Source organism: Diabrotica undecimpunctata, chromosome 9 (assembly GCF_040954645.1).
Source record: "Diabrotica undecimpunctata isolate CICGRU chromosome 9, icDiaUnde3, whole genome shotgun sequence".
Lineage (NCBI taxonomy): Eukaryota > Metazoa > Arthropoda > Insecta > Coleoptera > Chrysomelidae > Diabrotica > Diabrotica undecimpunctata.
Window position 1 is genome coordinate 4,440,612 of NC_092811.1, and position 12,791 is coordinate 4,453,402.

At 32.3% G+C, this 12,791-nt stretch overlaps 1 protein-coding gene across 1 annotated transcript; it reads left to right on the forward strand.

Moving 5' to 3' along the window:
- Window positions 1-180: 180 nt before the first annotated feature.
- LOC140449416 (uncharacterized) lies at window positions 181-9,649 on the forward strand. The gene is made up of 6 exons (XM_072542579.1): window positions 181-339; window positions 4,334-5,449; window positions 6,038-6,276; window positions 8,018-8,196; window positions 8,446-8,641; window positions 9,306-9,649. Coding segments are annotated over exons 1-6 (1,740 nt in total). The 5' UTR covers window positions 181-337; the 3' UTR covers window positions 9,314-9,649.
- The last annotated feature ends 3,142 nt before the right edge of the window (window positions 9,650-12,791 follow it).

Consider the following 12,791-nt stretch of genomic DNA (forward strand, 5'->3'; position numbering starts at 1 on the left):
ATTTTATAAATAAAAGAAAGTAAGAGAACAAGTATTGTGTTAGTTCGAAAGATGGCATCTTTATTTTCATTGCATAAAATAAAGATAGCAATATATAAGGATTAAGGATCACTTCGATCATTGACATAATTAGAGGAAGTGACGTAGGACTGCTAGTCTAGAAAATCGTTGTTCAACTTCCTTCCCTACGAATCTCGTCCTCTTTTGCTGTGAACCTTCAAAGGGAACGGTTGTGTCAAATTGCAATATTTTTCTGATTGTAATTTGTAATTGATTTATTAAAGTAGTGATATTTTAAATTCGTGTTCTACGCTTCAGAGTTAAAAGAAAACTAAAAATGTAAGTACTAGTTCATTATCTGCATAATTAATTACATCATTTTTGATATATTTACTAATAGGTTTTTTCATCGAAATAATTGTACTAATTTTCTATTTAAATTCCACCATTATGAACGTTATAAATTTGCTTTTGTGTGGTTTTTAATATTCTTGCAATATCTTGTTGCTATGCGGTTATAAAGTATTCAGTAAATCAATACGTGGAAACATTGCGCATTGATTAAAATTGGACATGGCGCATTTATTTTACCGTGTATATTATATTGATTAATATTAATTCATGAGTTTGTCGTGCAGTATTTATATTTTTTAGAATTAAATGTTGTACATTTACATGTTATTTATAAATATTCAATTTGTATGATTTTGCTTATGACTTCATATCAAAGAATATAGACGCTTTCTATATTCTTTGTTCATATTGTACATTATATTCGTCGGCCATTTTGTGTGAATTTTATACGAAATATTTCTTGTATATAATACAGTAATTAGTTTACGTACAGTTGTAGTGTATTTGTCGATAAATTGATTGAAATCATTGACTAGTGGCATTTTCAGTATTTTTTTTTCTGTATTTTCCATGTTCGTCATAAATTCCATATTTTATTGATCACGTGTCCTTTGAGGATAGAACAAAGAACACTCGTTACGTGAGTGCTAAAATATCGTAATTATGAACATATTTTTCACGATATTACTTGTTTGTATATTGATGTTATTTATCAGTATAGAGTTCTAAAATTTTCATGGCACCGGGTGCCAGGCACCCTCACAAGAAGAGCCTTCCTAAGGCGGCCATTTTGCTTTGTATTCACATTATTTGCTATATGGTTATATAATGAATGTTTCTACACTTTTAATTTATTTTGCACAACTCAATTGTCCCCTTTAATGAACTTTATCATAGTTAAAGGTGTCACATTGTGCTACATAAACTACAGAATTTAAAGAACAATATGTGCAGACTGCTCTGCTCATCCATTGCACAGAGTAACTTTAAATTCATACAATCCGCCCATAATATTACTGTATTGTTCTAATTGTTAATGCGAATATAAGAGGTAGTTTGAAATTTGCTATATTTAATAGTTGATATACGAAGAAAAAAATTCTGAAAGGTATTTTTGGCATCGAAAAAAATTTTTCTTACAGTTTTCTGGTAAGATCTGGTGGGTTTCCAGACCATTTAAGTTAGCAGCCATTGTGCTATGTATTCACATTTATTTGCTATATCTTTTCGATCAATGAAGTGATAGCAATTCATAGAATAAATTAGCTATTTTATTGATTGTTGTAGTATAATCCTTCCTTAATTTGAATTTCCACCTTTCAGCCTTCGATACTGGTTCCAGATTTTATGGATCACGTGATTCACTCCATACAAAAGTAATAAAGAACACTCCTGTCATAATTGGAATCATCAAATATTCTAGGTATATCTTACTCTACATGTGACTACTCTGATGTCTTAGTACAGTTCTATGAGCATTATTATGTCCAGTAAAGATTTGCAATATAAAATTTTTCCAATTGACTGTTAACATAGCATAGGATTGTCTTCTAACCATGAAAAATTTGTTCTGTTTTATTTAGGTCCTGCCTGGAGTGCATTTCATTTAAGACTGTTTTTTCTCTAAACCCCATTCAAGTTCAACTTTTCCAATTCAAATTTTACATTTGAGCTCTATCCAGTTCTTTTTTGAAATCTGTAAAATTAAAAACTTCTGATATTATTTTTGCAACAGGGATGTCAGCATAAACATTTGTTTCTGCTTCTGTGAGACGTTATCAGTAAAACTTGAGTCTTTATCATCATCTACATCATATCTACAAGAAATTTACTACCAATGTCTTTGTCACTGAATCCAATGAGTACAGAGGAACAGCTAAAAAATGTATTATGAAAATCATCTAGGAAGCTCTAAAAATGTTGCAAGGGAAGCTTGGTTCATAATAAATGATCTTTGAAATAAAACTAACATGCTCCTTGAACATTTTTTCTTCCAAACCCTGAAAATCTAAATGAATACTTCGTTAATGTGAGTAAAAATATAACAGCTATATTTTGCCACAACAATATCCTATTTCCTATCTCCTCAATTTTAAAAATGGTCTCAAATTCATTCTTTATAAGACCAGTTGATAAATCTGAACTGATACAATCAGTAGTATCAAAAGCAAATCTTCCTGTAGTACTGATCGACTATCCATAAAAATTTTCTTAAATCTCCCAAATAATGTGTTGGAAGTCCTGGTCTCACTAATTAATGATTCCTTTGAAAAGTGTATATTTCTAGAGTGCCTAAAGACAGTCATTATTCCTCTTCATAAGGGTGGTTAATTTCTTTGAGTCTCATCTTCAATATGGCCTTCCGTTTTGGGGTTCTATATATATTATATATAATTTTCTTACTTTTTTTTATTGGATTCTATACATTTAGATCTTAGCCAGTCCATCAGAGTTACCCAGGTGTTGATCTCTCTCTGGAATTTAACAAATTCTGAGATTGGTGCCTCTTTGAACAGTTGGTAGAACAGCTGGATCTCCATACTGAGTTTTTGTTCCCTGGTTTTATACTGTTAAAAAAATTTGTTACTACCATTTTTACTCTTAATTACTAAGCCAAGAAATTTTTCCTTCCAATATTTCACTTGTAATTTATCTTTCTATCCATTTTTAGTCATAACATTGCATAATCTGGTTCGCCTCGTTACATGACCAAAGTACTCTCACTGTTTGTATTGTTTTCAAGTCTTTGTTCATTAGCAATACTTCTTCATATTTGTAATACTTCATATTTGTAATCATAATTCATGGTATATTTATATATTCTATGATAGCTAAGATCATCTTTTGATCTGGTTTTTTTTTCAACATCATACAAATGTGATAACATTGAAATAACCTTGTTCTTAATCCTAATGTTATATCTGCAAAATCTGATCTCTTCCTTATCCTGGTTCACCTTATCTTGGTTCATTAACCATGCCTTAGGAATTTATATTCTCTTTCTTTCTCTATTACTTGTATTAGAAACAATCATCATTTAATCATTGTATAAATTCCTGAAATTGTCTGCAATTATAACAACTGTATCATCAGTATAGTGTAAGTTATTGATAACTCACCCATTTGTAATGTGACCTCTTGAATATAACTCCTTGGAATGACCTCATAGATATTAACACATTAACTGCCAAATTAACTCACATAACACCTTGTACAAACAGGGTGTGCGTTAAATACAACTAACCTGGCGTTTAAAGTGTTAAACAATATGGGAGGCAATACACAGCCTCATCTTAACCTCTCAGAGTGTTTATATCTTCAACTTTTATATGAGTATTTTCTTTTGAATATTTATTTCCACTAAACTAGACCCTTTTATTCTTCATGTAGTTTTCTTGCCACATGTTTAAGGTCTCTGTTATTGATATAACATTTCTGTCAAGATATATTTATACAGTGTCATTGGCACACACCTTTGTTTACAGGGAATTTATAATTTTTGATATATGTATTGTTACCAATTATTCTTGAAGTTGACCCGCCATTTTTAAGGGCTTTTATGAAAATGACTTGCGTTCCTTAATAGTGCCGTTTCTTCCAGAATATTTTTACAGGAACTGTTCATACACATTGTATACATCCATGAATATTAGCTATTTTCTATATTTGTATTTTATCATTTTTCTATTATTTGTGTCAAAAGACAATAGTTGATACAAAAACTTCAAGCTTTAAAGCCTGACTGTTTTCTCTATATTCAAGTTCAGTTAGTTCTTACAGAATTTTTCCATAGTACTTAAAAAAACAATTTGATTGTGGTATATTTGTAATCTACAAAGTTCAGTCTTCATTTTGTTTTCTTCAACTTCGGTTTGACTGTAAATTCTTATTCGTGTCATGTTGACATTCCTATTTACTTAGCATATATTACTTCTATACTATAAAATTGTATGGTATCTTATTGTTATATTTTTTACAGGACTTATCCACAAAGCGGTGATGATTACCAGGCTCGTTCCAATGGTTTTTCCAATTTCAAAAGCGGAGGAAACAACGGAGGAGGAGGTGGCTACAACAACCGAAATGGCGGTAGCTATAATAAACCGGGAGGTGGATTTAATAATGGCAGATTTAATAACAAGTCTTTCGGGGATAACAGTTACAATAATCGCAACGGGGGCGGGTATCAAAACAATTTCAATAGGAACAATCAAGGATATACCGGCAACGGGGGGTTGAGACAAGTCGAATGGGCTAACAAAAAGTTACGTCCGGTGGAAAAGCACTACTATGTGCCCCATCCTTCTGTGGCAAGCCGTACTCCCTTTGAGGTTGAGCAGTTTCGCAAAGCAAAAGAAATTACTGTCGAAGGGGAAGCACCTAACCCTATTCAGAACTTCGACGAAGCAAATTTCCCTGATTACATTCTAACAGAAGTTTGCAATAAGGGATATGAAGCTCCTACACCAATTCAAGCACAAGGCTGGCCAATCGCAATGAGTGGTCATGATATGGTTGGTATAGCACAAACAGGATCTGGAAAAACCCTGGCCTACATCCTACCTGCTGCAATTCATATCAACAACCAACCACCTCTAAATAAAGGAGAAGGACCAATTGTATTGGTTCTCGCTCCTACTAGAGAACTGGCTCAACAGATTCAAGAGGTTTCTAACGATTTTGGCCGGTCTACTAACATCCGTAACTCTTGTATCTTCGGAGGTGCTCCCAAAGGGCCCCAAGCTCGTGACCTACAAAGGGGTATTGAGATTTGCATCGCCACACCCGGTCGTCTTATAGATTTTCTCGAGAAAGGATCTACTAACCTAGAGAGATGCACATATTTGGTTCTTGACGAAGCTGACAGAATGTTAGATATGGGTTTCGAACCACAAATTCGCAAGATTCTCAGTCAAGTCAGACCCGACAGACAAACACTTATGTGGTCTGCTACGTGGCCCAAAGAGGTTAGGAAATTGGCCTCTGACTTCATGAAGAACCCTGTTTACATCAACATAGGTTCAAAGAACTTATCTGCCAATAACAATATTGTACAGTTCGTTGATGTCTGCCAGGAGCATGAAAAGGAAAGGAAGTAAGTTTACTTTTATTATTTTTATTTCTTTATTCCAGATGGATCCTGTTAGTTGTAGTAAGTTGGACCTTAGATGTTTGTAGAAACGTCTCTAGAATTAAAATTTTGTTCTACTTCAACTTCAACTAAAAAAAAATGTTTCAACAATTTAATCTGAATAAACTTGTAAGTGTAAATTGTAGAATTTTATTTATAATAATTTTCAGTTTCTCTGGGGCTATATTTGTAATGTTATTCTTAAATTATTTATTTAATTTTTAATTTTAAAAATTTTGCCTAAGTATCAACTCTGGAAAGAAAATAACGAAAATTTTTATTTGATCCATTTTTTATTCCATTAGATATACTTTTCCAGATATAAAATTTTCTGAACTATTCTAGAAAGGATTTTTCAAAATTCTTATGGGACTTACTATAACTAACTTTAAACAAAATAAATTCATTCACATGATGAGATGCATAAATGAAATAATCAATGATTATTCTTTTCGCACCCCCTACCTCTAAGAAGAACTGACAATTTCGAAAATAAATATTTTGTCGCTTCTATGACTGTTCTGAATATTAAGTTTCAATTTTTTTTTCTAGGTTGGGAAGTCTCTTGCAAGAGATTAACACCAATGCTGACTCTGGTTCGAAAATTATAATTTTCGTAGAGACCAAGAAGAAAGTTGAAGGAATAACAAGATCGATAAGAAGTGTTGGTTGGTCAGCATTGTCTATGCATGGAGATAAGAGCCAGCAGGAACGAGACTATGTCCTAAGGGAATTTAGAACTGGAAAATCTAGTATTTTGGTAGCTACTGATGTAGCAGCCAGGGGGTTAGGTGAGTTTCCCCCCTGAACAGTGGGGGATTAGTTAAAAAATCGGTTTGTTGGGAATTATACCATGTTCATTTGTGATAAAAAAAAGTATTGAAAGTTAAATTTGGTATAGTAGCAGTACAAATTTGGGGATTTCAGACTGGTTTATGTATTTTAATTGAATTTAATAAGTAACTATTTGGTTGGGGGATTTTTGTTATTACATTTCAAATTATTGGGGGAAAATTAGTACTTTTGCCGTAAAAGTCAATTAATTGGCTTTTATGTATTAAAAATTAATTTTAATGGTGCTACACTACATGTGGAATTTATTTGCCAGCGTTACATGTTGGTAGAATTGTGTAATTTTTGTATAATTGTTATTTATCAGTCTGGGCGCCCTTTTTTCTTTTTCAGAGGCACGTGCACGATGATCTTGTTGTAAACCTTTTTTGCGTACAGTGAAATTAGCAATGCAATTCTGTTTTCATGCGGGTGCCTCTTTACACAGGCTGTTTCGACCTAACACAGGACGGTTCAGCTAGGAAAATATTAAAGAAGACCTTTGGAAGATTTTAGTATACTTAATATGGCACTTGTTTTAACAATTAACCAAAACTGATCACCAAGAAGTTTATATTCACGATTCCTATTAATTATAAATGGTTGAAACTACTAATACTGGCTAAATTTCATCACTAAAATGTTTTAAAGAATTGGGACAATTTTGTTCTCTGTATGCTACTTCTTTTCAACTGTTATCAACAGATTATCTAAATTTTCTCATATTTTGAACTAACTTAAAATTTTCTATAATTTTTTGCATGCATTGAAATTTTTTTTCACTTTTTATTTATAACTTTTTTTTCAATTTTTATCAATTATAAAACTTTTTATTTTTCTTTCCTCCAAATATCCTACAATTTTTAAAAACATTTGATAGATTCAGCTTCTGGTGATCGTATCCTTTTCACCTGTCCCACCCCCCACAACCTTCCTTTCTATGCTCAAGAAAACCTAGGTTTCTACGACGTGGGATTTTTGTGCACTTCAATATTATAAAACATATGTCATTTTTTTTTTGTCTTCCCATTGGTCATTTACTGCGATGTTTGAGTAGACCAAAAAATTGCCTTAAGGTAGGAGAAGGTCAACTGAAGCAAGCAGGATAATATTTTTGCTACTATTCCTTTAAATCGTTTATTCACTCAGATCACAACTCATGGATTTTCCTTTGAAACTGGTTAGTATGTTTTTAGTTATGTTTTCTTTTATTTTTTAATTATGTTAATACTTTAAGAAAACATAAGTGTTCGAATTTGAACTCATGTTGGATCTATAAAGGCTACAACAATCAAATTCATGGACATACTTGAACACTAGCAGTTGGCACTACTATTTAAACAGTAAAAAAGTTGTCTAAATGTGATATTTTGTTTGTAAATAAATTATTTGTAGAACAATTTAATTGAAACATAGTGTGCAACATCTAGTTTGATTTTTAATAGACATGAATAAGAATTCCTTAGTAATTCAGCTAATTTTTTATAGTAAAATTAATGGAATAAGTAAAAAAGTTTTGACTATCGAGAAGCAGTTCTTAGTCATGTTACATAGGCTACAAGATAATTAGTCGATCTGGAGAATCTTAATAATCTACATGAGAAAATACTGTACAAAATTACCATTGATTCTTTGTTTGAGCATAAATTCTTCAGGTTGGCTAGTATTTAACTGATTTCTAATATGTCTTTTCTTATTTAGATGTTGAGGGTATAAAATATGTTGTAAATTACGATTATCCTCACTCCTCAGAAGATTACATTCACAGAATCGGTAGAACTGGTCGTTCAGATTCTGCCGGTACATCATATGCATTTTTCACACCTTCCAACTACAAGCAAGCTAGAGATCTGATCTCCGTACTGAATGAAACTAACCAGGTAATTTTTTTTTCTATTTATGATATATTTGGGTTATAATTCCTTCCATTTTGGCATGCCTTAGCTGAGACTGACGGTTAAGCATGAGTGCTTATGGAAAGGAAAATTAATATGGGAAATATGCCTTCGGTGTTCACACATTAACTGTCTGGATCCCATCCTCAAGTTTCCCTACAAAACTTTGCTATCGATAATTTTTAAACGTGTATTTGTACTGAATTCAAGCTAATTTCTTGTTTTTGTTTGTAGGTGGTAAATCCAAAATTGAGCGAAATCGCCGGAAAAACAAACAGCTTTGGCAAAGGCAATTCGCGTTGGGGAAACGGAGGGGGTTTCAATAAAAGGTTTAACAATCAAGGAGGCGGCGGCTATAGGAAATTTGGTGCCACAAATAATTACTCAAACGGATCAACAGGATACTCAAATGGGTTCAATAATGACAGTGGTAGGTAGATTAAATTATTATAAATATCTAGATTATAATTTTCCAAATCTGCTCGTTTTTGTAAACTTTGAAATTTTAAAATACTTCATAATTAACTTACATTTTGATTATAATTCCTTCCATTTTGGCATGCCTTAGCTGAGACTGACGGTTAAGCATGAGTGCTTATGGAAAGGAAAATTAATATGGGAAATATGCCTTCGGTGTCCACACATTAACTGTCTGGATCCCATCCTCAAGTTTCCCTACAAATTATTTAAGTGACACAAAATTTTAAGTGCTTAGTTCAATATGATAAAATTCCTAATTTGAGAGAGTCCATGTGATTATATAATATGATATGAACAGAAAAAAGCAGAAATATGGCTTTTAAATTTTAAATAAAAACTTTTTTGTGTTTTGTTGGAATTATTTCTTTCTGAGATTTAATCTGCAACTGCAATAGACATTACCAAAAGAATTCACTGTAGATAACTTTATCAGTAAGGGAAAGACAATTATTGTAGTCGTAATAGATTGTGTTTGGTATCTGTCTCAGTAGTAGATGAAATTCCGGGAAGAAATGATTGGGAGATTGCAGCCTATAAACCTGAAATATGTCATAATAAAACACTACTTTATGTTAAATTCTGCACACACTAATACTTATTTTTTTTTGTTGCAGGTTATTGAGATTTGAGCGAACGAGAAGGTGGTATATAGGTTTTAGATATTTATCAGTATTTCTCAAGTGCATAAATGTGCTGCACGTTTTCCAGTTTTTATTTTTATAGATTGACATGTAATATTTAAAGCAGTTTTACTACGACACAGCATATTACCAGTAAAATATCTTACTTGTTTTAGTAGTGAAGTGAATTATAATTTTTCTTGTTTTATTGGTAGAATTCTTTGTTTAGGTAAAGAACTTGAATCATAAATGTGATTTGTTTATCTAAGACTTTGTCCTACACAAATTGTAAGTTTTTGTGGTTGTAACGCTGTGATATAAATATTTATTTCTCTAGGTTTACGTATATCTTTTCTCTCTGTGCATAACGCACCATATAAAGGATTAAATAAAGGTTTAAACCCATCTTGTGTTTTATTTATACAAAATGTCTATGCAGAAACGCTGACAGTATATAAAAAAAGAGCGAAACTAATAGTTCGGAAACTAAAAATATGAGACTACTCTACATGAAAATCTAACAGAACCAAAGCAGAACTGATGAAGGAAACATGAAAGAACTCATTTTGAAGTCTGCTGAAGAGATGCTAGTCAATGTTTCAGAATATGTAAACGATGTACAAAATGTGAAACCAAAAACGGAAAACCCCAACAATATAGACTGTTCCGAAAAAGGCTATTATTCTTGTAAACAAATCAGTACTTCTCTAAATTTTCTTTGTGATATAGCCTGGGGTTCGATTATTTTTTTTTCAGGGTCCCTTAGATTTCTGCTTTTGTTGTATATGGCATTAAATCTGATCCTCAGTTTAGTGCCCTCGGGTTTTACTGTAATTGGAGGTTGTGTATTGTTATATTTTTCTTTATCTGTATAGTTCTACAGAACTCTACTAAAATTAAAACACATTTGTCTTTAAATAATTCTTTTGTTTAAGAAATGGTCTATTTTGTTTCCATCAGGACTTCCCATGTTTTTTTTTAAAACCTGCTTTTAAAAAAAAGCTGTTTGATTGTTTGCCTCATTTCTGCCTTCACTTCCAAAGTTTTCTGATAATTCAAAGAGTTCTTCCTTGGTGTCTACTTTTGCGTTGAGATCACCACTAATGAAGTGACCAGGATTTTCCTTGATTGTACAGTATATTTGATCATAGAATATTTGGTTTTCTTGGTCTGGATTACCTGTATGATCTATCTTTGCCCTAATTTTGATGTCTGACCACCCTTGTTGAGATGTGATTTATGGACAGTTCTTATGTGAATAAAGAAACCGACGGCTCAGACTCACAATTTCTCTCCTCATTTGTGATCAATGGCTTGAGGGTGTGTGACGTGCTAAGATTACTTTTTTTTTTTCTAACTTCATGTATGTTCCAATTCACTTTTGAGAGTTTTTCAAATCTCTAGAGAGTGACTGAAGATTATGTGTGGCGATGTTAAGGTTTATCTTTTTGGCGCACTTTGAATAGGGTTGGGTTTTTGGCATACACCGTGTGTGCCTTGCATGTTGGTGAGAATCATATTCTTAGGAGTAGCTATTGACCATTGATAGATTCCTGTAGAACCTCGCGTTACAGATTCGTCAACCATTCAGTTTTTAGCACGACCGCTTCCACTCTTAATTTACCTATTTTTTACATCTGGTTTTCTCCATTCCATATTCTTAATCCTTGTTTGGGAGAATCGGGAGGAAAAAAGGGTGTAAATGTGAATTTTATTAGTCATAACATGTGTTTAGTTTGGGTTCTTCAATAAAGTCACTATATATTAGGATTAGGGGTACGGAATTTTCGTTTTTACGAAATAGATGCGAATTTCGGCGAAAATTTTGAACATAAATGCGAAATAATATAGAGTTTTGTTTATTTCTGAGAAATATCTGCAGGTGCTTAACTCACCCCTAAATAAGTAAGTAGTTACAACTCTGTATGACTTTAAAAGACAAACGAGGCTTTCTTACACGTTGGACAGTTATTTAACCCATGTATAGCTGCAAGTTTTATTGTGAACCCAAGTGTACTCTCAGAAAACTTTTCTAAAATTCCTTTTTTTAGAACAATGACACAATTGGAGTACATAGATGGATATACTCACTTTCATAGATTAATCCTTCAATCGATACGAAGGAACGAAAATCCCAATGTGAAGGATATTTTGCTTGCTACACACTGCAGTTTTCCGTCATTTGCTGAAGGAGCATCTGGAGTCCAACGAACAGTTTAGACGCAGAACGATTTTTCAGAAAATATAATATTGTAGTGACAGATCGAAGAACAGCTCTTACAAGAGTCGAAAGTACAACCATTACCAAGTACAACGATGTTAGCTTTTAATGAATGTTTTTTGTTGTTTTACTCGTAGTTAAAAATAAATGCTTAAATAAATGTTTTTTATTTGTGAAAATTCCGTACCCCTAATTAGGATATATTCTAGTTTTAACCATAGACGTATAAATTAGGGCTTTAAGTAGTGGAAAAGTAAAGCGTCGTTTGTGTATCAACTTTTCAACATCTCATTCAGAGTACATAGCTCCTAGCCCTCTAGTAAGGTAAGTCCTATAAAAAGATTTGGCAGAGAGTTTCCAGCGCCAAATGCGGACGGGCCGAAACTAATTTCATTTGGTGGCAAATTTAAAACGTAGGTTCTAAATTTTAGGCGACAAATTCAAAAAATGTGCTCTGAATTTTAGGCGGCAAAATTCAAATAGTATGCTTTTAATGGAAAATAAATTAATATAGTCATAAAATAAGAAATAAAAACTTATTCTATGCCAAAAAATAAATTCTCTCTGTCCAAAAATATAGTATACACTTATGCATTTTATATATAAATGATGATGTCGAATGGAGTATATATTGTGATACAGGAAAGTTTTTATTTATTTTATGACCATATCTGTTTTCCATTACATTAACAAACCAAAGTCCGGAAAACAACAAAATAATACACAGATATCCTGACACTTGTTTATTTATATAATTTTCTTTGGTAAATCATTGGCAACAAATAATATCCTCCTCCTTCTGAGGGTATGGGTGGGGACACATCTCCACTGGCTGGGATCCTGAACCAGATGGACAATTTCATGTAGGAATTTTTCCACCAATCTTCATTGAATCTTCCCATTATGTTGGAGATCTTCCCAATCATATAATTTAGATGCCTCCATATTCATTAGTACTGGTTTGTTACTAAGTTCCATACCTTCTAAAATACTCTTCCTTAAAGGACCATCTGTAGATAATAAAGTGTAAATTCTAGCATTTCTGCGATCTTGCTCTTCAGGATCATCACAAATTAGTATGTAACTATTGCCCAGAAGTAGAAGATCCATGAAAATCTATAATAATGAAATATTAAAATTAAGAATGTATGACTTTTTTATAAAATAAGGCAACTTTTAGGAAGGCATCTACAAAAGTTAAGTATTTTAATGATTTTAAAATATATATAGTATATAAATAAGATCCATGTTGGTTAATA

Bases quoted from the DNA above. Each gene is read 5' to 3' on its own strand.
- LOC140449416 (XM_072542579.1), top strand. The intron at 6,277-8,017 runs GTGAGTTTCCCC...TTTCTTATTTAG, and splicing joins TGTAGCAGCCAGGGGGTTAG to ATGTTGAGGGTATAAAATAT. The intron at 8,197-8,445 runs GTAATTTTTTTT...TTTTGTTTGTAG, and splicing joins TACTGAATGAAACTAACCAG to GTGGTAAATCCAAAATTGAG.